At 36.1% G+C, this 26987-nt stretch overlaps 2 protein-coding genes across 6 annotated transcripts in view; one reads left to right on the forward strand and one right to left on the reverse strand.

Annotated features, from left to right (window-relative positions):
• FANCM (FA complementation group M) overlaps positions 1-13763 on the forward strand; it is a 56979-nt gene extending 43216 nt beyond the window's left edge. For 2 of the 3 annotated variants that reach the window (XM_030854869.2, XM_030854872.2), the window contains 5 exons: positions 1064-1170; positions 3140-3703; positions 7012-7387; positions 8994-9285; positions 10342-13763. In XM_030854869.2, coding sequence (XP_030710729.1) covers positions 1064-1170; positions 3140-3703; positions 7012-7387; positions 8994-9285; positions 10342-10480 — 1478 coding nt within the window. In that variant the 3' untranslated portion in view covers positions 10481-13763. Of the gene's footprint in view, positions 1-1063; positions 1171-3139; positions 3704-7011; positions 7388-8993; positions 9286-10341 lie in introns of those variants that run through there. The other variant, XM_060294782.1, reaches the window with a different exon arrangement.
• Positions 12085-26987, reverse strand: part of MIS18BP1 (MIS18 binding protein 1) — a 61998-nt gene continuing 47095 nt past the window's right edge. For all 3 annotated transcript variants that reach the window (XM_060294783.1, XM_030854877.2, XM_030854875.2), the window contains 5 exons: positions 26322-26482; positions 24145-24293; positions 19279-19366; positions 14124-14178; positions 12085-13939 (listed from right to left, as the gene is read on the reverse strand). In XM_060294783.1, coding sequence (XP_060150766.1) covers positions 13836-13939; positions 14124-14178; positions 19279-19366; positions 24145-24293; positions 26322-26482 — 557 coding nt within the window. In that variant the 3' untranslated portion in view covers positions 12085-13835. The remainder of the gene's footprint in view (positions 13940-14123; positions 14179-19278; positions 19367-24144; positions 24294-26321; positions 26483-26987) is intronic.

A 26987-nucleotide genomic window follows, 5' to 3' on the forward strand; every position in this document is an offset into this window, starting at 1 on the left:
ATGATAGGCCTATGAATCTCACATGAATTATGCTTTGTGGAAAAAGCCATATTCAAAAGGTTACATACTATATACTTTGACTTATATGACATTCTGGAAAAGGTAAAACTATAGCAACAGCAAATAGAATAGTGGTTGCCATAACTATGCATTTGTCAAGACTCAGAACTATACCCTAAAGAGGATGAATTTTATTGTATATGCATTATACCAAAAAAAAAATCTATAAAACAAACGAAAAAATATCTCTGAAAGCTCCTTGATTGAGTCCTTTTAAACAGTAAACTGGAAATAAAGATCTCACTAAATTTTGTAGGGATTTATCATGAGTAAGAAGTGGGTAGTTAAGTCAGGAGAATATCTAATAGTTGAAGCTAGCTATGGAATGGAGATAAGGGAAATATTATTCAAAGAAAAGCTTATACATCTTGTCCCAAGCATGATAGTCATTAAATTAGCAATGTTATCCCTCAAAATAACCTGTTAATTAATTTAATCACTCCAAAAATATGTAAGGGGAAATGAGAGACAAAAATTAAAGTTGATTTCTGATTATAACCTTAAAAAAAAAGATAGGCATAAATAAAAACCTGTGTTTCCTAGTTTTTGCTTGACTGAAAATTATGAAACATACTTACTATTGGTTGTGCCTTTTGATGTTTTTAAGTATAGGGTTTTTTTTGCCTGGATTTTTTATGTTTTAGTTTTATAGAATGCTTTCTATAAATCAGATACAGTTCTAAGGTCTTTGTGTACATTTATTTCTCATGAAAAGGCACTCTCCTAATCTTCGTTATCAGAGAAGAGAGATAGCTAAGGCAGAGAGCTTAAATAAATTGTCCATGATCACCCAACTAGATGGTCTGTCAAAGGCAAAACTCCTAACTTCGCATTTTTGAATAATTATTTTTAGACATGTTTCAATATATATTAAATACCTTTTGTGTAAAATAGTTCCACAAGTTTTGAATCATGTGAATTTGGGATAGGTCAAAGTTAAATACTTTGTTAGTTTTAATTTAAATAATTTTGCTATTTGAAATTTTTTTTTATCTCTACACAGATTCTGAAATGAGAGCTATTTACATGAAATCTGTGCGAAGTCCTCTGATGAACAATCGGTACAAAATGGTCCATAAGAAACATAACAACATAAACATTTTCTCACAGGTATGAACTATAGAAATATAGTGGAGAATTTCCTGGTGGTGGTGTTGAAATATATCCCTGTTAATGAAGCTTTCATTTTGTTTCTAAAATTGGACCATCAGAACTATTTGCAATAATTTCTACCCTGAGTAGGGAAGTTGGGCTAAATGAATTCTCAAAATCCCTTTTAGTCCTAATTTGATCAAATTATCCTTTTGTTAACTTGAGCTAATTAGAATATACTTTTTAAAATTTTTTTTAAATTTATTTTTTGGCTGCATTGGGTCTTCATTGCTGCATGTGGGCTTTCTCTAGTTGCGGTGAGTGGGGGCTACTCTTTGTTGCGGTGCGCTGGCTTCTCATTGTGGTGGCTTCTCTTGTTGTGGAGCACGGGCTCTAGGCGCATGGGCTTCAGGAGCTTCAGGGCTCCAGGCGTTGTGGCTCGTGGGCTCAGTAGTTGTGGCACATGGGCTTAGTTGCTCTGCGGCATGTGGGATCTTCCTGGACCAGGGCTCGAACCCATGTCCCCTGCATTGGCAGGCGGATTCTCAACCACCGCGCCACCAGGGAAGCCCTAGAATATACTCTTAAGTTGTTTTCCAATTAGGAGAATACTTAAAGGAAGTGAATAGAACTTTATCATCCACTAGTTAAAATTTTAATTCTTCTATGTTGTCATATTTCTCTTGAAAATTAAGTTTTTCATAAAAATGGTGTATCCTAAAAACCATAGATTATTTTTCATTTATGGATAACAATTTCATATTAGCCTTGTTTATAAATTGCCATATTCACCTTGGAAATATGGTCACTCTTACCTCTGTACTTTCATTGTGTTTATTATATAGCATTTATCACATTGTTTATAAATTACTGTTTATTTTTCTGGCTATTTGCACTAGACTGTAAATTTCTAGAGGGTAAATCATTCTTTTTTTATTCCCAAACTCCTCATTTTCTTCTATAAAGAATATAATCAGAAAGAAGATGTGGTATATATATAAAATGGAATATTACTCAGCCATAGAAAAGAATGAAATTTTGCCATTTGTGACAACATGGATGGACCTAGAGGGCATTACACTAAGTGAAAGAAGTCAGACAGAGAAAGACAAATACTGTATGATTTCACTTATATGTGGAATCTGAAAAACAAATGAACCAACATAAAAAAGAAACAATCATAGACACAGAGAACAAACAGGTGGTTGCCAGTGGGGAGTTGGGGGAGGAGAGAAATAGGTGAGGGAGATTAAGAGGTACAAACTTCCAGTTGCAAAATAAATGTCATAGGTATAAAATGTACAGTGTGGGGAATATAGTCAATAATTATGTAATATCTTTGTACACATTGTAACTAGACTTATCCTGGTGATCATTTTGAAATGTATGTTATGTAACAGGAACTAACATTGTATTGTAGGTTAATTATACTTCAAAAACAAACAAACTAACTCATACAAAAAGAGACCAAATTTATGGTTACCAGAGGTAGGGGAGTGGTGTAGGGGGAAGGAGAATTGGATGATGGTAGTCAAAATGTACAAACTTCCAGTTATAAGATAAATAAGTACTTGGGATGTGATGTACAACATGATAAACATAATTAACACTGCTGTAGGTTAAATATGAAAATTGTCAAGAGAGTAAATCCTAAGAGCTCTCACCACAAAGAAAAACTTTTTTTTTCTATTTCTTTAATTTTGTATCTGTATGAGATGATGGATGTTCACTAAACTTATTTCATGATGTAATAAGTCAAATCATTATGCTGTACACCTTAGACTTATACAGTGTTGTATGTCAATTATATCTCAATAAAACTGGAAGAAAAAAAGAATATGCTCAATATATGTTAGTGAGCAAGTGACTGACTTAATAAAGTAAGTGAAATAAATATTCAGAAAGATACCATGAACTTAAAAGAATATGTTAAAACATGCTGATTTTATGAAATTTATAATATTCTTATTTTGTATTTGTATTGTAGATTCCTGAGCAAGATGAAACCTATTTAGAAGACAGTTTTTGTGTTGATGAAGAGGAGTCTTGCAAAAGCCAATCAAGTGAAGAAGTCTGTGTTGATTTTAACCTAATAACTGAAGATTGCTTTGCAAGTAGGAGTAAAAAATATAAAACCCGACGTGCAGTAAAGCTAAAACAAATGAAGATGAGACAAAACTGTGCATCTTCAAAAAAAAAATTATGCAGAATTATTTTACCAGATGATTCAAGTGAGGAGGAAAACGATGTAAATGATAAACAGGAATCCAGCACTGTGATTAATCCAAGTGCAGTTACCAAGAGTGAACAACAAAACCACTGTTTGAATTTAGTGCCTTCTGGGTCTTCATTGCAGTCCAGGGACCACTCTAATCCAGTTGTTAATCAGTCGCCAAACCAGAGACAACAGACACCGCTTAATTTAAAGGTTACAGTTTCCGACGTCTCAGACTTCAAACCTCAGAGCCGTACTAAAATTGAACCTACCTCATCATCATTCACTACTGTTGATTCACAGAAAGACTGTAGAAAATTTCCAATTCAGTTGAAGGTATGAATCAGATTAGAGAAAAAAAGCCTTCGTATGATTACCAAAACGTTTTCTTTGGTTTGTTTTTCTTTCTTTTGTGTTAAATAACTAGGTCAAAGAAAAATTAGCAAGTGATAAAATTCTTCAGACAAGAAACCAGCACACTAAATTTTATAGCTGATTTGTAGGATGCTTATTTTTAAAATGTGTTAATAGTTTTCTGTAAGGAAACCTGCTAATTTTATAAAAAGGATATAGGAAATGGGCTTCCTACAAGGTAAAATTAACAGAAATTAAAGCTCAGAACTGGTTTCTCCAGATTTTTTCTTTCCCCCTCTGAAGGCTTCTGGTATGTAACTCTCATCTACTTACTGGGGTGAGGAGTTTAGGGGTACCAGCTGATTTCCTTCCTTTGAATTTCTTTCCTTCCAGAATGGTTACTATTGATGAAGTAATCCCTAAAATCATTTTCAGTTTTTAAGAGTTCATAGTTGCAGTAGTTTTGCTAAAATAGGGGTTAAAGTCATAGTAATAGGAATCCCTAGACCTAGACTTAGATTTCTCTTTTATTTCAGGTGTTTCAGCCCATTCCACCTTAGCAACATGCTCCAGTGTCCGCACAATGGCCCTCAAATTGGCATTTCTAGTTGTAAATTATCTCCAGGCCTTTTTTGCACAAAGTTATTTCTGGAAGGCATAATTAGATAAAATTGACTAGATTAAGTCTTATAAATAGATTGGAGAAGAGCCAAGTACTTAATTTCCCTGAGCCTCGGTATTCTCAGCTGTATTAGAAAGATAGTAATCCCAAGGGTCAGGGTAGGTAATACTTGCACAGTACTTTCAAAACCAGTAAGCACTCTCTACATTTCTACTTTGCCATGCTGTAACTAAAAAAAATAGATATAGGCTAGTAATATTTTGAGGACTGTGAAAAAGGATAGAGTTTTAACAGAAATGTGTTTTAACTTTTCCTCTACTATCTAATACTATACATATAGTATGATTCTTCTTCAGATTAGGAGGGGAAGGAATTTGAGATAAATTTGAGAAGACAGAAAATAGACTAAATATCCTGTCAAAAACTGTTAGATACTAAAAATGTTAATACTTATTTTGTCATGTGTATTGCAGACAGTATTCCTTGTTTGTCATTTGCCTTTGTTTTGTTTAATAGTGGGTTTTGCCACAGGAAAATTTAACTTTTTTATACAGTTCCAATTTTTTTCTTTATAGTTTCTGACATCAGTGTCATGTTTAAAAAGCCATTTTGTACTCCAAGATAACGAAATATTTCCAATATTTTCTTTTGGTTCTTTAGTGTTCATTTCTTCCTTCATGACATTTATTCCTTTTCTTAAAAAATTGAATATTAAATATATTTTAAAGATTATTCTGAGTGATTAGGACTTCTTCTTTAGCTTAGAATACAGAAAGCTGGAAAGAGCATTGCTCCCATCCTTGTAACAGCAGCCAAAAAACCAGATAATCTACAAAATCATAAGTTTATTTGGATCTGAGGTTGCAGGACAGCCAATTAGCCTGATATCTAAGGAGACAAGTGCCTCCAAGGAGAGACTTGCTGATTTGGGACAGTCACTGGGCACTGTATAATCTGGCAAGAATTCAGCTAAAACATTAATGAATTGCAAAAGGCAACGGGATAGCATGAGCGTTTAGAACCCCTGGGAGTTGCAGAGAGAAGGGTAATTCACAACCACTCGTGGGCTCTTTTCCACAGAGTCATCAGATGGTCACAAGAAAGATTGAGAATCAGAGAAAACCTCCTTCCCAGTGCAGGCCTTGGGGAAGTGACCAGAAGCTACTGTGGAAAAGGCACCAAACCCCATCTAGTTTCTTCTCCCCTATTTCCCCTATGGAACAAAAAGCATTAAACTACTGAGGGAAGAACAGCAAACCCTACAGCCTCCAGGGCTTAGGTGAAGACCCTTTGCAGATGGAGGAAAGGAATAAGAGAGAAATGCTCTACATCTGAGAAAGGGGCAGGAAAACATCTTGGGCCCAGAGCATTAGAGATCTCTAACCACTGGGGGCAGGGAGAGGGGGAGGATCATTGAGAAGTTCCCACCTCTGAGATCCAGGGACACAATTCCTGCCCAAGACAGGCTGAACCAGGACAATAGAAACCCCCCTCCCCCCGCCTGTCCCCACACTCCTAGCACTCCCTCCAACCAGGCTAGTAAGCAGTAGGTGAGAAATAAAAGCAATCTACTGCTGAGAGAGAGACAAGAGTATGGGGAGAAAAACTCTGAGGCACAGGTTTACAAAGAAAAGTTAGAATATTTAGAAAAATCACCTGGCAAACGAGCCCAGACCTCAGCTCAGTTTGAAAGGACTTTGTGATGTTTTGTCATGGGTCCAAAGCTATTTCTGTACTTTGGTAGAGCTCATATTTACCTCAATCACTACTCTCCTACACAAGATGTTTGGCTTTCAACCAAAAGTTACAAAATACATAGAAGGAAGAAAAAAACACATTCTCAAGAACCAGACTCAGATATGACCCAGACATTGGAACTATCAGACAGGGAATTTAGAATAACCATGATTAACATGTTAAAGGCACTAGTGGAAAAGTCAAACAAACATGCATGAATAGAAAGGGAATATCATCCAAGAAATGGAATATATAAAGAACAATAAAGTGGAAATGCTAGAAATGGAAAACATGGTAAAAGAGATGAAGAATGTCTGCAATAGGCCCATCAGTAGACTCAATGCAGCCATGGAAAGAACCAACAAACTTAAAGCTAGGTCAATAAAATTACCCAATCAGAAATATAAAGAAAGAGTGAAAAAACAGAATGGAGCATCCAGGAGCTGTGGGAATGTAAGCAGTAGCCTAAGATACATGTAATTGGAATTAAGGAGAAAAGAGAGCAAGTAGAAGATATAGTTGAACAAGCAATGGCTGAGGATTTTCCAAAGTTAATCAACATTGGCATACAAGTATCTGAGTCTCTGGTTTCAATTATTATGGGTATGTTACCTAGGAGTGGAATTCCTGGGCCATATGGTAATTCTTTAATTTTGAGAACTCTCCCCACAGTGGCCTCACCATTTTTCATTCCCACCAGCAATGTACATTCCAGTTTTTTCACATTCTCATCAACACATTTTCCTTTTTTAAAAATTCTAGCCATCCTACAAGGTGTTAAGTGGTAGCGTGGTCCTTCATCTACATAGTCACTTTGCTGATGTTGAAGGAAGAAAAAAAAGTATCAATAAGAAAAATCAGCCTAGGAGTTAGAAGTTTATGGCACTAACATATATATAACTGATCGTGATTGATGTTTTCTGCTTTTCAGGATACTAGTGCTCTGGAGGATTCTGGCACTTCAGTGGCATACTGTTCCAACTCACGACCACGCTTGGCTGGCACACATGCTTCTCTTAGACTTCCACAGGAAGGCCAAAGAACTTGTATTCTTGTAGACAGTCGTGAAATCACTTCTGGTTCAGAAGTAATTTCTTCCCTAAGAGCAGTTCATGGCTTACAGGTAGAGGTTTGTCCTCTTAATGGTTGTGATTATATTGTGAGTAACCGCATGGTGGTGGAAAGGAGGTCTCAATCTGAGATGTTAAATAGTACCAATAAGAACAAGCTCATTGAACAGATCCAGTACCTACAGAGCATGTTTGAAAGAATATGTGTGATTGTGGAAAAGGACAGAGAAAAAACAGGTTTGTATTTTTAAATGGTTTTGTTTATAAGGCTGTAAAGGAACCTATTATTTGGTTCATTATCCTACTGTCAGGATGTGGGAAGCTCTTAAAATTTAAATACCTGACTCATGAATGTCATTTCATATTTACATAATGCCATAATGTTTTTCATTAGTCATTGTGTTTAAATGCAGCTTGTGAGAATCGAAGGGTGAGAAATTGAAGGCAAGTGAACCAATCATAAGTCTTTTTCTGGGAGCCGCAGAAAGGGTGAGGGGCCCTAAATAAGGCAGCAGTGGGGGAAAGGAGGAATCAGGAGGGAAGTGAAATCAGGAGGTAGCAGGAGTAAGTGGGAGCAATCAAGAATTACTATTGAGCTGAACAGTCTCTTGATTACTGGGCAGTTAGGTAGTGGTGCTGTTCATTGAAATTATGAATATCAGAGAAACAGCAGATTTGAGGGACAAAGAGAGGTTTAACTTTGAATATGTTGAGTTCTCAATGGGTCACTAAAATGGATGCTTAGGATATATTAAAAAATGCAGGCTTGGAGCTTCAGTTAGGGCATTTTTATGGGTAATGTTTAATTGTAATGGGGAGCCCCTGAGAATAGTGAAAAGATCATAGGATATGGGATCAGAAGGTGCACTGAGTTCTGGTGTCTCTATAGCTATGTGATACTGCATTGACAAAGCACTCCCTCTGAGGAGTTAATAATATACTTTTCCTACTCATCCCGGGGTGTTATGAGGATTAAGTGAAATCATGCAGCTGAAAGCCGCTATGGAAGAATTCAAGGATTATACAGTCATTATGTAAAAGAAAATAATGTAGTTTACATAAAACACTGGTTCAATTTGAGCAACGTACTTTTCATCACCACTGTCACTACTGAACCATGTGACCTTGGATAAGTCATTCTGTCTTTCAGTAACCCAAATTTTTTTTTCTTTTTTAATTTGACAAGTGAGGGCTTTAGATTAAGTGATCTTTTGGGTCTTTCTAGCGTTAAAATTCTATAAGTTACTCTTTACTAACATATCCTTTATAAAGGAAATAGATTTGGAATAAAAAGGAAAGTAATATGGCAAAAGTTACGGAAAAACATCTTTTTTTTGGCTTAAGGAAGAATGCCAAAAAAAGGATGTAGGTGGAACATGGAAAGAAAATGAATGGGAAAAGTAGGGAAGTAAATTAATAGGCAGGAGTTAAAGTTATAATGGGTATGCAGGGTATTGAGGTACTCTTGGAATAAATACATGATAATTTTATATCAGTTAGAAGTAATACTTAATGAACCCTTCGGCAATGCTACCATTATGAATTTTAGAGATAAGTAATATGGTCTTGGCCTTTAGGAATGAATTATCTAGGAATATAAACTCTCCCCTGCCTACTCACCTTCTTCTGTAGATTCCAATTTAAGACACTCATAAAGACCGTTCTCCTTATTTTCTATTTGAGGATCACTTGAAATTTTCAGCGGTAGGGTTTCTCATTAGCATAATGTGGCACTAGTTTGCTTAATGATGTAGATCTTGGGATTTTAATAATATACAGTATTAGTGGTCCTACTTAATGTAACTTACTATGGTTTGCATTTTCCTAAATGAAAAATATTTAGGAGACACATCCAGGATGTTTAGGAGAACAAAGAGCTATGACAGCCTGCTGACTACCTTAACTGGTGCTGGAATCCGAATTCTTTTCAGTTCCTGCCAAGAAGAAACTGCAGATTTGCTAAAGGAATTGTCTTTAGTGGAACAAAGAAAGAATGTTGGTATTCATGTTTCAACAGTGGTGAACAGTAATAAATGTGAGGCACTTCAATTTTATCTCAGTATTCCCAATATAAGTTATATAGCTGCACTGAATATGTGTCACCAGTTTTCATCTGTGAAAAAGATGACAAATAGGTATGTGTTTTAATATTTATTTATTTGGTTGCGCAGGGTCTTAGTTATGGCAGGTGGGCTCCTTAGTTGCAGCACACGGGCTCCTTAGTTGCAGCACACGGGCTCCTTAGTTGTGGCATGTGAACTCTTAGTTGTGGCATGCATGTGGGATCTAGTTCCCTGACCAGGGATCGAACCTGGGCCCCCTGCATTGGGAGCACGGAGTCCTATTCACTGCACCACCAGGGAAGTCCCTGATTTAATATTTTTAAATGGTTACTTTAAAATCATCCTTGAAGGCATTTCATAGGAATTTTTTTTTTTTTTTTTTGCGGTACGCGGGCCTCTCACTGTTGTGGCCTCTCCCGTTGCGGAGCACAGGCTCCAGACGCTCAGGCTTAGTAGTCGTGGCACACGGGCTTAGTTGCTCCGCGGCATGTGGGATCTTCTCGGACTGGGGCACGAACCCGTGTCCCCTGCATCGGCAGGTGGACTCTCAACCATTGCACCACCAGGGAAGCCCCCATAGGAATTTTAATATTTTTAAAAATAAAGAGGTATAGTGCCTGTTAGATTCTTTCATTCAGTAAAGACTTTGCTTGTCAACATGTATCAGTCACTGCATTAAGCTGAGGACATTAATGGAAGGAAAAAAAAAAAAAACGTAGGCATTGTCTTTGAGTAGCTTAGAGCCCTGTGGCGAGACAGACAGCACTTAATTTGATCTTGCAGTCTCACATTTCTGGGCTGGTTAGTTCTGTAACTAGAAAAATGTTCAAGTTGAAAATTTTAGTAGCCTCTAATGATTTTATTGCTTGAAAATCAAACGAAGGCTTTAGAAAATAGGTTAAACTAAAGGCTCAAATAAGATGTTGAAATTATTATTATAAATGATTTTAAATATAGGGAATAGGCTTTTGTTTTATTTAAACTAATGCTAAGACATAATCAACTGAATGTAGAAAACTTGGGAAAAAATGATTTTCTTAAAGGATTTTATGTTTGGTATTCTTTAAGCAAGAATATTGAATTTTATAAGTCAGAAGTTTTAGTATAATGTTTTTGTCTATTTTTCAGCTCACCTCAGGAAATCTCCATGTATGCACAAGTAACTCATCAAAAAGCTGAGGAGATCTATAGATATATTCACTATATATTTGACATGCAAATGTTGCCAAATGATCTTAACAAAGGTAGTTTTAAATCTGATGCATGATCAGACTGCTCAGGTGGGTTGTCAAAGAACCCTCACAATACTAAATGCACTTCAATAATCATTGCTGTGGTTTGTGATTATCAGTTTAAAATATATTAATATTTCCATATCTGTTATTTTACACTGTGTATATTTTTATTTATATAGAATATATAAATGATTAAAAAATCTGATGTTTAATAATCATTTTGGTTAGATAATAAAACTTTTTTATTGAACAAAAATCTTATTGAAGGTACTATTAAGTAAAAGCTAGAGTGAAAGATATATTTTAGAATTTTCCCAAAGATTATAGTGCTATCATTGTCATTTGTTAGCATTATAGGTTGATGTGTCTGCTGCCAGCTTAATGGTCATAAACAATTTTTCTCATATATCAACTATATTGAATAGATGTGGGTGGTAGGTGTATTGTGAGATAATGCCCCAGTAACTAGGAAAGTAGAAAATTTAACTGAATCCTAGTTAACAGTCTAATCCTAGTAGTATGAACTCTGATCTATACTACTTTTTTTGGTTGAAGTACCATATTCAAAGAAGTGATATCTTGGAGTTGGAACATTTCAGTATAGATGAGCTATGGAATGTGGACTTTCATCGTGACCCATAACAGTGTGTCTGTTATGCTACTAATTGTTGGGTAGTTGAACCAACCTCACAGCAGAGGGTTTCACTTAGACTTGGCATGGACTTCAAAGCTGATCTAATTCAAATTGCTTTTCTCGTTCCTTTCTTATCAGATGATAAACGTGAGGCCCAGAAACAAGTGACTTACTCAAGTTTAGACTGGGAAATCTAGAACAAGAACCCAGGAACTAGATAGTTTTCTTTCACTAAAAAAGTTGCTCTGATCGTGAACTTAGCTCCTTTGGGATAGTATAAATTCTGAATTCTACTAAAGCAGTTAATCTCTTATTTCTGCTGTTTAATAATTTTGTCAAAGCCAGAAAGAAAAGAAGTTCTATAAATTATTGGCTCATGTGCAGTTCTCAATTTGTTCTCTCTCAGGTTCAAATTCATCCTTCAGTATCTCACTCCATTATAATGGACTGGACTTTTTGAGCATTTCTCCCTTGTGAGCATGATTTAAGCTTTGTCAAGGAGGAGGAGGAAAGGGACTTCTTTTTCTGGTTCCAGTGTGCTGTTTTTTTTGCTGCTACTCACTCCTGTTACATGGTATCAGTGGTGCATTGGGTAGGGACATCTGGTGCTCTGTGCCCTGGCTGCACACCAGAAGCATGCAGTCCCTCAACAACCTCATAGTGCCCTGGACTGATGACCTCCTTGCAGCACATCTCATGCAGACACCAATGTCTTCAGATTCTGTGTGTTCACCCAACAGACAAAATATTTCATAAATTGATATGGTTTGAGGGACATAACCTAGAGGATTTCATTTATTTATGCTTGCTGTGTAGAGACCTCTATCCATATTTAAGCTGCAACGGCCTCTTTCTATACTCTTCACAGGTTGCACTTAACTATCGACCCTATCGTTTATTGATCCGTCTTACTGTCTTTGAGCCCTTCAAGTCTTTCTTTTCCACTTTTAAGTCTCCTTTGGAGGTTACCTTAAACCTTACTAGTTTATCTAATGACCCAATGGAAAGAAACAGGAATAACCAGGTACCTGGAAGGTGGGATACAATAGTTTTGATAGGACACATGGAATATGGGGAGTGGGGGTACGTTGTGGTTTGTGTCAAGTATATGCTATTTCAAAAATTATCTTTTTGTTTCATATTACAGAATTTAACTACCTTCTAATTTTTTAAAAAATTTTTATTGGAGTATAGTTGATTTACAATGTTGTGAATACCTTCTAATTCTTAAAACACTATCCACTAACATCAAGCAGCATGGTATTACACCAAATATTGGCAACTTAGAGTTCTACAACAGAATTTTTTAGAGCTACTCTAAAATAACCCCCTTTCATTTGTTTCATCCTTCATCTATCAAAAATCTCTGTGGCAGAAACTATCATTGTAGTTTAAAGGAGAGTGATCTGTTTGCTTGCACTATTCTTCTTAAATCTTGTGTTTCTACAAATCCTGTAGTTCTTTAGCTGCTGATTATTACTGACTAAATTCTTAAGAAACAAGAAAGTATACTTCTTCTAACAGTTCTGGTATTTTTCAAGGAAATGAACTGAACCATTAACAAACAAAATGCATTTTTTCTATGATCCAGTAATTAGAAAAACCAACCAAAACATGAATATTATAAAAGCAAATTTACTTTATTTGAACAACCTACCTGGAGAGAAAGAGTGGGTAAATACGTACTATAACCAGAGGGAAAAAAATTCTGTCAAATTTTTTTTTAAAAGAAGATGTTGGGGGTACGAGTTTATTAATTAATTAATTTATTTTTGCTGTGTTGGGTCTTCGTTTCTGTGTGAGGGCTTTCTCTAGTTTGTGGCAAGTGGGGGCCACTCTTCATCACAGTGCGTGGGCCTCTCACTATCGCGGCCTCCCCTGCTGCGGAGCACAGGCTCCAGACACGCAGGCTCAGTACCCGTGGCTCACGCGCCCAGTCGTTCCGCGGCATGTGGGATCCTCCCAGACCAAGGCTCGAACCCGTGTCCCCTGCATTAGCAGGCAGATTCTCAACCACCGCGCCACCAGGGAAGCCCTATGTCAAATTTTAAAGCATAATGGCATAATATGCTAAAAGAAGTTTATTTCTAAAGAAGCTGTCTGAAAGGAAAACAGTGTTTACTATGACATGACATAGTAACTTGACTCCTTACAGTAAAAGAGGTATAACCTGAATGTTTGTCTAATCCAGTTTTTTAAATACTGAGACCAAATTTACGCCATGTCTGCTTAAGAATACAACAAAATCTGTTCTCTTATTCTACCTAATAAAAATACTGAAAAAGCAACAAATTAAATTTACGTAGGTTTCATGAATATGCCCATCACAAGTTTTAAGAAAAACAATCAGGAGAAAGCTTGTCAAATGGTTTAAACAACATGTACTGATAACTGAAACATTAGATCAACTCTGGCTTTTATACCAAGTGGTGACAACTGGTAACCTAAAGTTTTCATGAACTCAGTAGCTACCAATACAATCTATTTTTTAATTCTCCCCCACCTCTCCCCTTAAGGATAGCAACATTTTCTTGAATGCTTCTGAAAAAAATCTGTATGGAACATGATTTTCTTAAAGTAAACAGACTAAGATGCTTATGAGAGACATCTATATATAACACATGAAACCTATGAAAAAGAGTCTGCAATTTCATATGAAGCTACATTATAAAAAAAAAAATACATCCTTCAAATGAAGATACAGATACACTGTCTGCTTCTTGATAAACATCCTGGAAGTATTCTCATTTTTACTATGCAGAATCAGAGTTCGAAAAATAAGAATCTTTCTCTTCTTCCTCTAAAGACTCCATAGCATTAGTGAAAAGTTTTCCAATACCAGAGTTTTCTGCTAATTCTGTAAAGAGAAGTTTAATAAAAAGATTAATATATTTCTAAAAACAATTTCAATGAAATTGAAAATAACAGGAAACCAATTGGTAGATCTGCCCACTTGTGAGCAATTAATTTTAATACTATGTTAATAAAGAGACTACCCTATAATAGAACAGAGCTACAAAAGAAAGATGTAAGTATATTACCTTTGTTAAATGGGGTTTTTCTTCTTGATGGTGGAGTTGAAAAATCACTTTCAATCTACAAGAGAGTTCATATTAGCTAAGTGATGCCTCCTCTGAAGCCTGCTTCATATGTAGACAAAATTCAGCATGCTTTACCCCAATAAAACATTACAAACTAATGCTACAGTGGTTAAAGGATAGCCTCTGAAAGTTGCCAAAATCTACTGAGTACTTATTCCATTACACTAGCAAAATTTGAATTCTCTGTACTTCAAATTCTTGGCTAAAATAATAATTTATATGGCAAGTTTTAAGTATATAATGCATGCTTATATATACATCAGTGCTTTTTAAACTACTGGCCATGACTATCTTTAAAAAATGAAAATGAATAGAACAGAAAAGAAAATATGACAGAGTATACCCACTGTACTAAGGATAAGTATTATTGAAAGAAACTTTAGATATACAAACTCGTGTTCATAGATTGCCATGGAAATGTATTTTTTCCTGTGAAATGAGTCAAAACACTATTACAACATTTAGCCCTCAAAAATCATTCAATGAGATAAACCAGTATCATCATGATCAAGAGGAGGAACCAAGATGGGAGAATAGAAGGACATGAAACTCACCTCTTCCCAAAAATACATCAAAAATACATCTACATGGGGAGCATTTTCTCAGGATAGCTTACTGAACACTGACAAAAGGTATCAGACACCCAGAAGTGCAAGAAATATCTCCATATAACCCAGTAGGATGAAAGAAAAAATAAAGGAATTGGGATGAGACCTGCGGCACTGGGAGGGAGCTGGAAAAGGGGAAACGTTCCCGCACCCTGGGAAACCCCTTAACTGGTGGGAAGATCAGCTGGGACAGAAAGGGAGCTTCATAGGCTTGGAAGAGAGCACAGAAGCCAGCTGGTGGCAGGCAGAACAGAGACTAGCACAGAGGATCTGTGCTACCTCACTGCAATCCCCAGCCTGAGATGGTCGCCGTGTGTGTGTGTGTGTGTGTGTGTGTGTGTGTGTGTGTGTGTGTGTGTGTGTGTGTGTGTGTGTGTGTGTGTGTGTGTGTGTGTGTGTGTGTGTGTGTGTGTGTGTGTGTGTGTGTGTGTGTGTGTGTGTGTGTGTGTGTGTGTGTGTGTGTGTGTGTGTGTGTGTGTGTGTAGGGGTGGGGGGGGAGGGAGCAATGGGATGAACGGGTTGGGCTTCAGAGGACACACCTGGGGAGAGTACGGGGGTTGGCTAAACGGAGACAGCCTGAAGGGGCTGGAGAGTAGTTATAGGGCCTCAACCGAGGGTGTATGTGGAAGAAGCCCAGGCCGCCACAGAAGCAAATCACTGTTGCTAAGGGGTGGGGTGCATGAAGGAAGAGAGGGGCGGGGCCTGCCATAGCATCCTCTTTCTTGGGCTCTGGGAGCAGGACAATGGGTGCTCCTGTGGCTGGGATGGGACTAGCCTCGCAGCTGTAGGCTTTGTGTGTGACTGCACGCAGAGGCAGGGCTGGGGTCTGGGCTGCTTCCATAGCTCCCATGGTGGGTCCAGGTATGTGACTGCTGTGGTCCCGGTACCTAACTTTAGTGGATCTGCGCTGGCGGCTTTGTGAACACAGTGTCTGAGGGACACCACAGCCGACTACCTGCATTCCCACGGTGGAGGCGGGGCCGAGGGCAGTGCCAGTGACAGTGTACTTTGTGGGCTTGCACAGGTGACACACAGAGCATACCCCCCAGTGGACAGCTCGAGCAATGGAATACTCAGTGGCTCTTCTCTCAGTGGGAGAGCTCCAGTTTCACCTACCTCACACTGCAGCTCAGAAACGGATCTAGGGGCTTCTATTCCAACAACTGGGGAGCAGATGCTGCCCCCAACAGGGCTGTGACAACCAGAGAGCAAAGAAGAGACCCTGCTCAATATCCAGTGCAGGCTCTAGTCACCACACGAGTCATACCCCCTATGAAAAGGACCCCGGCCAGCACACACTGAAGGAAAATGCAGCAGGCATCCCTACTAGAAACAGCCCATGCACCAAAAATATTAGACTTATGCAGGCTACAAAGGGATGCTCCCACATAAAAACAGCCCTTCAAGGCCATAGTAAATAATTATTTCTCCTAAGCTCACAGAGTCAGAGAAATAAAAGTAAAATGAAGAAGTAGTGGAACCACTCCCAATTAAAAGATCAAGAGAATTCTCCTGAAAGAACAAAACAGACCTCTTCAGTCTAATAGACACTGACTTCAGAAAGGAAATAATGAAAATACTGAAGGAATTAAGAAGGGCTATTGATAGAAATGAAGATTACTATAAAAAGAAACTAGAAACTATAAAGAGGAACCAAGAAGAATTGGAAAACTTATTTGCCTAGATGAAAGCTGAGCTAAAGGCAATGAATAACAGAATGAATAATGCAGAGGAACAAAGAAGTGATCTGAAAGAATAAGAGAAATCACCCAATTAGAACAGCAGAGAGCCAAATGAAAAGAAAAATGAAACCAACAGAAGAGACCTATAGGATAATATAAAGCATGCCAATCTACACATAACAGGGATCCCAGAAGGAGAAGAAAGAAAAAAGGATATTGAAATGTATCTGAAGAAATTATGGTTGAAAACTTCCCAAACCTAAAGAAGGAAACAGATATCCAGGTACAGGAAGCACAGAGGGTCCCAAACAAGATGAAGCCAAACAGACCTACACCAAGACATAATTAAAATGGCAAAAGTTAGAGGATTCTAAAGGCAGCAAGAGAAAAACAAAGATTTAATTATAAGGAAACCCTCATAAGGCAATCAGCTGATTTCTCTACATAAACATTGCAGGCCAGAAGGGAATGGCAGGATATAAAGTCCTGAAAGGGAAAACCCTGCAACCTAGGATACTCTACCCAGCAAGATTATCATTTAGAATAGAAGGAGAGATAAAGAATTGCTCAGACAAGCAAAAACTAAGAGTACACCTATCCTAAAGGAAGACCTATCCTAAAAGGTCTTCTCTAAATAGAAAAGAAGCAAGAATCTATAGGAAAGAGAAAATCACAATTGGAAAGTAAATCAATTAAATTAAGCCAGGACACAGACTAAAAAAAAAAAAAAAAAAAAATCAAAAAATTTCTGTGAAAGTGATGATAACCACAATGAACAGCAAAAGGATTAACATGAAGATGTAAAAGAAGACATCAAAATAATAAAAATGTGGGGGAGGAGAGTAAGAAAATGTATATTTTTTTTTCTAGAATGTGTTTGAGCCTATATGACTACCAGTCTAAAGCAAGTAGATATAGGAAGGGGTTAACATACTTGAAAAACAGAGTAACCACAAATCAAAAACATACAATAGATGCACAAAACCCAAAAAGAACACAAGGATAAAGAAAACCATCAAACTGCAAAAGGAAAATGAAAAAGGGACAAAGAAGAAATATAAAATCAATGGAAAAACAAGGTTTAAACAGCAGTAAATTCATATCTATCAATAATTACCTTAAATGTCAATGCACTAAATGTTCCAATAAAAAGACACAGAGTGGCAGATCGGATAAAAAAACAAGAACTTACAATATGCTGCCTATAAAGAGACCCACTTTAGGGCAAAGAACACACACAGATTGAAAGTGAGGGGATGGAAAAAGATATTTCATGGAAACGGGAATGAGAAGAAAGCAGAGGCCACAATACTCATTATCAGACAAAACAGACTTTAAAACAAAGAAAGATAAAGAAGGACACTATAAAATGATAAAATGATCAATACAAGAAGAGGATATTACACTTGTCAATATATATGCACCCAATATAGAAGCACCCAGAGACATAAAACAAATACTAACAGATATAAAGAGAGAAACTGATGGGAATACAATAATAGAGACTTTAACACCTCACTCACATCAATAGACATATCTTTGAGACAGAAAATCAATAAGGCAACAGAGATCCTAAATGATACAATATCATCATGATCCCCACTTCATACCACATATGAATAAAATGAGATTAGAATGCTCAAGTAGCTTGCCTTGTCATAAAGCTGGTATGGAGTCAGACCTTGAAATCAGAAGTTTTAATACTAAATCCTTTGTTCTTTCTATCCTCACACACTCACTGGCTACAAATGAAACCAAAATTTCATTCTTGTAAGGAATGGACTGGAAAAAGAAAATCTGAGAAACACTGAGAGGGCGTCTGCCCACACCTTCAATTATGGAGTAGAGGTTTCTTTTGAAGAATTTAGTCTCCAGACTGATTTTAAACCAAGGTTCCCAGAGGTATCTACCATTTCCTGTGGACAAATAAAGCCTACAAAGATTAGGTCTGATTAGGTAATCCTAATGTTAAGTTTAGAGACTCTCTGAGAGGAACTATACTCTAGCAGGTGTGCAATATAAATATTTCAGTGTGGGTGAGGAAGAAAGATGGCCATAACCTGGTCAGAAGGAATATACCCTCAGGGAATAAGGTAGTCTCCCATTTTACCTCCATCCAGAAATTACCATTCTCTAAGAATGGCTATTTACTTTGAGGAAATTTGAGGTGAATTAGCTTTTCCAGAATACTTATAGTTTTATCTGGATATAAATTATTCAGATTAAAATCAGAAATTAAAAATTTAAAAATTAATTCAAGAGGATTCTCCTAATCTTTTCTCAAAGGGATACAGATCACTGTAAGGCAATTTTGAGTTAAAATTTTTTCTGTAATTAGATTTTGAGTTAAAATTTTTTCTGTTATTGACATACACACACACATAAAATCAAGTAGCTGAATCTGAAAAAATTTGAAACCATTTTGAACCTGCAGAGGATTTAATGAAATTTCTTATTCTATGACAATCACAACTCAATTAGTGTGGATTATTCCCCAATCATTGAATAGATATGCTTTTGTTTTCTGTGAAATGTCTCTAACCTATATGTGTTCTTTCCACCCTGCCAGACTCCTCAAATGAAAATTCTCACCTTGCTCAAATGCTTCAGTCTATGAGCTGCCATCCATAATCCTACAGCACTTAGGTACTTACCTCACTCATAGCCTCATAATTTACTTGTATTAGGCTGTAAGCAACTTGAAGGCAGGGACTGTTATATAACATAACTACAATAATTTGCCATATATTATAGTTGTTCAATAGGTATATGTTGAATAAATGAATGGTGAATAAAAATACTTACTGTTTTTTTCTTGACATTGCCCCAGACAGTGCCACCTTTACTTTTATGGGTTTTTTGCATACGAAAAACATATTTATCACAGTCAGCCCTGTTTAAATATAAAATAACAGGTCAACATTAACTACCATACTTTTATCCACAGGTTGAACAGCAACTGACAAAATGAATTTAAAATGTTTCAATATTTTAAAAGTACATTTTCTTTTCCATTTTTAAAAAGGCAATCATGTACCAATGGAAATAGACAAAATGCTTCAATCTAAGACTGTTTTGGGAAATGATGGTTTACCCATTGTCTTTTGTCCCATTTGTGCTCTTTCCAATCTCTATCTTGCTGCCTGTCTTTTCTAAAACTCACAGAGACTTCTTGTCCCTTGATTCACTTTTGTTATACCTTTCACTCCTTTCTCTTATTCATGTCTTCCTTCCCTCTCCAGATTGAATCTTAAAAGTTGATCATTTTAAGGATAAGTCTGGTGATGAAAGCCCTCAATTAATTTATGGCTTCCAACTGTGTTTAGTCTTCAGTTCAGCTCATAAGCCTTTTATTTCTACATACTTACATCTTTCTTATATCCCCCATACCAACTAAGAATTTTTTTTCATTTCTTTTTACCTTACCTCTCTCCCTTCTCATTCTTTGCAAATAAGCTTGACTCATAATTTACAGATGAAAACTGAAGCCACATGTAATGTCGTTCTCAATTTCCCCAACAATTACTTATGACAGTAAATCCAGCTGAACACCAATTCTAATTCTCTCTTTTGGCTTCAAGATCCTATATGATTGACTATCCTTTCCTTTATGACTATTTGGGAGCAACCTTAAAGGTATGACGTGTAGAAATGTGTAAATGTGTGACATATTAAGATATTAATGTGAACCACAAACTCTGCTGCATAGCAGGTGAATAAGCCTAGCCAGTGGTTCAGGATCAGCATCTCATGGGTCTGTTGTCCTGAACAAACCAGAGACTTGGGGATTAATAAAAAAAAACTGTTTTGTTACTTAATATTGTTATGAGAAGGAAACTAACTGCTAGAGTTGGTGAAGTCAAGAGATTGAAGAGGTCTAGGAAACTCATATTTTAAAAATAAAGAAGTTTTAGGAAATATATTCTTGATATAAATGAGCCCACCATATGCTCTATAAGAAAAAAAAAGCTATTTTCCTTAATTGTAAAAGTGATACATATAAAAAAATAATGTGACAACCTGTATCAGTGTAATTCTACAATATAGAGATAATGGCTGGTGATATTTTTGGTCAAGAAATTTCCTTTCTCTTATGAATACATGTTATGTAAACTGGGATCATACTGTATGTAGTTTTATTTCTTAGCTTTTAAAAATTATCCACTGAACATTATGTCATTAAAAATTCTTGAAGGCATCATTTTAAATTGTTATATATTATTCTATTATATGGACAAATCCTAATTTCTTTATTTTTAAAATTTATTTTTTTATTTTTGGCTGCGTTGGGTCTTCGTTGATGCATGTGGGCTTTCTCTAGTTGTGGTGGGCGGGGTCCTTTTTGTTGGGGTGCACGGGCTTCTCATTGCGGTGGCTTCTCCTGTTGTGGAGCAGGGGCTGTAGGTGCGCAGGCTTTAGTAGTTGCGGCTCGCGGGCTCTAGAGCATGGGCTCAGTAGTTGTGGCACACAGGCTTAGTTGCTCCACGGCATGTGGGATCTTCCCGGGTCAGGGCTCGAACCCGTGTCCCCTGCATTGGCAGGAAGATTCTTAACCACTGCGCCACCAGGGAAGTCCAACAAATCCTCATTTCTTGACTTTCCTTACTGTTGGACATTTAGGTCATTTCCAAATTTTCAGTATTGTTTTGCGGTGAACATCTCTGTTCATACAAATGTGCATACATACCTGCCCAAACCTCATATTTCCTCAGAAATACAATTCAAGGGCCAAAGGGATGACTATTTTAAAGCTAATAATTTGGCCAAAGTGCTTACCAAAAACTGTGTCCCAAATTATATGCTTCCCAGAAATAAACCCACACACCTCTGGTCAACTAATCTTCAACAAAGGAGGCAAGAATATACAATGGAAAAAAGTCTCTTCAGCAAGTGGTGTTGAGAAAGTTGGACAGCTACATGTAAATCAATGAAGTTAGAACACACCCTCACACCATACACAAAAGTAAACTCGATATGGCTTAAACTCTTAAATATAAGACATGACACCATAAAACTCCTAGAAGAGAACATAGGCAAAAACATTCTGACATAAATGATACCAATGTTTTCTTAGATCAGTCTCCCAAAACAACAGAAATAAAGGCCAAAAATAAATAAATGGGACTTAATCAAACTTACAAGCTTTTGTAGAGCAAAGGGAACCATAAACAAAACGAAAAGACAGCCTACAGACTGGGAGAAAATATTTGCAAATGATGTGACCAACAAGGGCTTAATTTCCAAAATATACAAACAGCTCATACAACTCAACCACAAAAAAACAAACAACCCAATCGAAAAATGGGCAGAAGACCTAAATAGACATTTCTCCAAGTAAGACATATAGATGGCCAACAAACACATGAAAAGATGCTCAACATCACTAATTATTAGAGAAATGCAAATCAAAACTACAGTGAGGTATCACCTCACACCAGTCAGAATGGCCATCATCAAAAAATCTACAAACAATAAACGCTAGAGAGGGTTTGGAGAAAAGGGAACCCTCTTGCACTGTTGGTGGGAATGTAAACTGGTGCAGCCACTATGGAGAACAGTATGGAGGTTCCTCAAGAAACTAAAAATAGAGTTGCCATATGATCCAGCAATCCCACTCCTGGGCATATATCCAGATAAAACTATAATTCAGAAAGATAACATGCACCCCTGTGTTCATTGCAGTATTATTCACAATAGCCAAGACATGGAAGTAACCTAAATGTCCATCGACAGATGAATGATAAAGAAGATATGGTACATATACAAAATGGAACACTACTCAGCCATGAAAAAGAATGAAATAATGCCATCTGCAGAAATATGGATGGACCTAGAGACTGTCATACAGAGTGGAGTTAAGTCAGAAAGAGAAAGACAAATACCATATGATATCACTTATATGTGGAATCTAAAATATGACACAAATGAACCTATCTACCAAACAGAAACAGACTCACAGACATAGAAAACAGACTTGTGGTTGCCAAAGGGGAGAGGGGGTGCAGGAGAGATGGATTGGGAGTTTGGGATTAGCAGATGCAAACTATTATATATAGAATGGATAAACAACAGAGTCCTACTGTATAGCACCGGGAACTATATTCAATATCCTGTGATAAACCATAATGGAAAAGAATGTGAAAAAGAATATATATATGTATAACTGAATCACTTTGCTGTACAGTAGAAATTAACATTGTAAATCAACTATACTTAAATAAATTTAAAAAATTAAAAAAATTATATGCTCAATATACTTTCACCTGCACTAAATACTAAATTAAAAGTAAAAATAATTTGTGGATTGCTAGGGAAAAATTATGTTTTTGCTGAATAAATGCAAATTAAAATTTCACTAAGCTTCATGAGAGTACTAAGTGCTTTTTTTTTTTTTCAGTCATGATCATCTGGCTTCTATCTCTCACACCCCATGGAAATTGCTCTTAAGATCAGCACTGGCCTGCTTAATTGCCAAATGAATAGCCTATTTTCAGGCCTCATTTTTACCATTTTCCATTTTTTTCTCTGTGTTATATGACTGTTGGCCACCCATATGTTTTCTTAATTTTATTTATTTATATTAAAAAATAATGCTTATATTCAAATCGTGTGAAATTCAAAAAAGTATTCCTCTTATTTGTCCCAAGCTATCTTAGTTCTTCTCCCTAAGAATCACCAATGTTTTCAGTTGCTTATGTATCCCTTCAGAGATATTTAATCACATAAAAGTAATTATGTGATTTTAATCACATAAAAGCAATATATTTAAATCACATAAAAGCAGTTGTTTTATATTTAATCACATAAAAGCAATCACAAGTATATACACACACACAGTCCCGATTTACACAAATTGTAACACATAATTAACCACATCTAACTTTTTGCATTTAATATATCTTGGACATTTTACCGTAAGTACATAAAGAATTTCTTCATTAATGTCTATGGCTACATAATATATCAGAATTTATTTGATTAGTCCCTAATTGATGGACATTTGTTTCCAGTCTTTTGTCATTATAAACAATATTGCAATGAATTAGTTGTACATTCACAATTCTCGAAGTAGGACTGCTAAGTCAGAGCATATGCATTTATAATTTTGATAGATATCAACAAATTACTGCCTGCAGAGACTGAACTAATTTACCTTCTCACTAGTAATGCATGAGAATGGCTTTCCTTTTCTTGTTTATTTGTAGGAGTGTTATAACAGAGAAATTAGCCTTCTTCCTGTGATGAGTTCCACAAATTCTTTTCTCAGACTGTCATTTGTCTTTTGATTGTTTATGGTGGTTGGTACCAGGTAAAATGTTTTATTTTCTGTATGGTTGACTTTATCATACTTTTTGTTAGTGGCTTCTGCTTCTTCTGAGGTTATAAAATAATTCTCTAAGGTGTTTTTAAGGTATATTTTATAGTTTAATTCTTTACAGGCAAAACTTTGACCCATCTAGAATCTAACGTAAAGTGTCACTTGTGTACTGACACCATTGAATAACATCCCTCCTTGTGGAAACTGTCCATCCTTGACTTCTAGGAACTATTCTTTCATGATTTTTTAAAAATAATGATGACTCCTTTCATTACTGACATCTACTCTCTTCAACTCATGGAATATTAAAAGTTGATGCAGAGAATTACAGTATCATATGCACAAATACTTACCTATTTATAGAGGCTAGCATGCCAGGACTGACATGCTGACACTGAGGAGTTTTTGCCAGTGGAAAGATAACCGATGATGGAGTTGTTGGATTTCTGTCCATATTTGGCAGAATATCATCCTCTTCTTGACTGTCCCGGAAACTTGGTAACTAGAAAGCAAATATATATTACTGACAGGCACTCCTAAAAACGGAATTCCTCATTATCACAAATTGTTTTTTTGGGGAGATGATAAGTTGTTTTCTGTCTTATAATTTCACAACTGAGTAACTAAAAATATTAGTAGGTAGAGAACAGAGCCTTGGCCTCTAAAAAACCTAGTTTCTGTTGTGTAAAACAGAGATAATGGACACACATTTCTAGCGCTGTGTAGACTAGGGTCAGCAAATGTTTTCTGTAAAGAGTCAGACAGAAAGTATTTTAGGGTTTTGTGGTCCATACAGTCTCTATTCCAACTACTCAGCTCTGCTGTTGAAGCAGGAAAGCAGCCATAGCTAACATGTCTGTGTTACAATAAAATATTGTTTACAAAAAAAGGTGATATGCCAGATTTGGCCTATGCACCAAGTATGCTGACCTCTGTGTAGACAGAACAAAACAAAACTGTAATTGATTTACTATTATGCTTGGTACTAAATAGACAGTCAAGCAGTATTAAACTTTTTGTGTGCATATATTTCCAATAAACAGCAATTCAATCCTTAATTAAGATTTTACTTACCTTTATATTAAAACCTTAGGAACAGTGGACTTCTGCCACAGAAAATGAACTAATTCACTGCTTTCTATTTCTATTGCTTTCAAAATGTTGCTACTGTTGCATTTAGGCCAAAACAAATATAGAACCTGAAATGATGGGGGAATAATATAAAGGGTACAATGCCTAAAGGACCATGGTTTTTGTGCAAAGAACACAGTAAGATTCTCAGATGGCTCCCTTAAAATACCTTCCTTCATAACCTGTGTAGGCAAAAAGAGAGCTCAGATAATGATGTTATTACTAAATTCTTAAAGCACTGTGTAGCCTTTTAAAATTGGAGATGATTTAACAACATTGTGAAATGGGTAGATGAAAAAATTACCCTTAAGTGTAGCTCACTAAAACAAATCTCAGTTTTTATGCTTAATAGTCCAGTTGTCTATATACATCCATTTCTGCATTACTTTAATCTTAATATTCTTAACATTTTATATTTAGAGTCTACAAAGTCTCAGATTTGCACTTAATATTTGCACTATATTTAACTGTGTTTATGAAGTACATCCTTACTGGATATACAGATTGTTTTCAGCTTTTTGCTGTGAAGATAAATGTACAAGGAGTATCTTTGTGAAGATTTTTGCCTTCTTTTGAATTTCTTAGGATAAACTCCCATGAATAGATATAATCTTTATGGCTCTCATATACTGCCATAATGCTTTCCAAAAGATAAGATTCAATTATGTATACACTGACATATGACTATATCAACATGCCTACTGCTTTTTGTTAGTGAATATTTTAACTTATTTTTTTAAAAGATTCTGTAATTTAGAAGGTATATAATTTACTTTGTTTTCCTTTGATAGCTAGTTAAAATGCCCCTAAGTGTTCATTCAGCCTTTTAAATTTTTCTTGCCTATTTTTTTCCTGTGAGCTTGATACTTTTTATTATTCCAGTAACATCTGAATGAGTTCTTCATATTATACATATTATTGTCTTTATCTGTTGCAAATATTTTATCCCAGTCACTGAAGTTTTTAGTTTTGTGATTTTTCATACTACAAAAATTCTTGTATACATTCAAATCTGTCAATCTTATGCTGTCACTTAATCCCTCCTCCCAATTTACTATGCAGTAGGTAATAATCTTTTCTTATCACCCTCCCTTTTTAAGTTTGCCTCACTGCATATGAATTTTAAATATATATGTTTGGTCTATCTCTGGATTTTCTATTTGGTTCTACAACCATTACTTCTGAACCCCACTGAAGGGGAGACTCTGGCCACTGATGAGAATGGCATCAGAATGCTTCTTATACTATACTATACTTTACTATACTATACTTTGGCATATCAGTGAGGGCTATCAATCCTTGGCCTACATATTAGGGATGAACACTAACCATACATAAAATGAAAGATATAAAAGTCAGTATAAAGAAAACAATGATTTCATACATTTAAGATGCTTACCAGTACTCTTTGATGCTGCAAAGGTGTTGTACTGAAAAAATCATCATGGTCATCTTTTGGCAACTGTTCCAGAAAATCCCTCATCTGCTGCTTCCTTTTAAGAGTTCCCACTTTGGCAGTTATCTTAATAGTTTGCTTCTTATCAGAATCACTGATCTTGCCTTAAGAGTCAGCAAAACATTTTGATAAGGATTTAGTCATTTATACTAACTGCTCTATAAAGTGAACAGCCTTTGCAAATTCTGAATTGTGTATTTACATTAAATAAACTCAGTCTCTGTTGTTAATATTTCCAAGCCTCTAATATAACAAATGATTCTTTCTACACTGGGATCTGCGCAATGTGATTAGATTACAAGACTACTCAGGAAGAAATTATATTAGGATTAGGTAGCATGAGGTTGAAAAGGTTCTTTACCTGTGAGAAAGGTTACCTCTCACACTTCTCTCGCTGACTATCTAACTTATTGATTTTGCTAAAATATAAACCTTATTGAATTAGGACAGGGATACTGAATATTCCCTAAAGCCTGGTATAGGACTTCTCTGGCAGAAACACTGGCCAGGAGTGTGTACAACTAGGGACTATAAAAACTAAATTTATTCTGAGTTTTCTTATGAATTACTAGGGGGCCCTACCCAAGTGGCCTCAAATTAACTTAGACC

The sequence above is a fragment of the Globicephala melas genome, chromosome 2 (genome assembly GCF_963455315.2).
Source record: "Globicephala melas chromosome 2, mGloMel1.2, whole genome shotgun sequence".
Taxonomy (NCBI): domain Eukaryota; kingdom Metazoa; phylum Chordata; class Mammalia; order Artiodactyla; family Delphinidae; genus Globicephala; species Globicephala melas.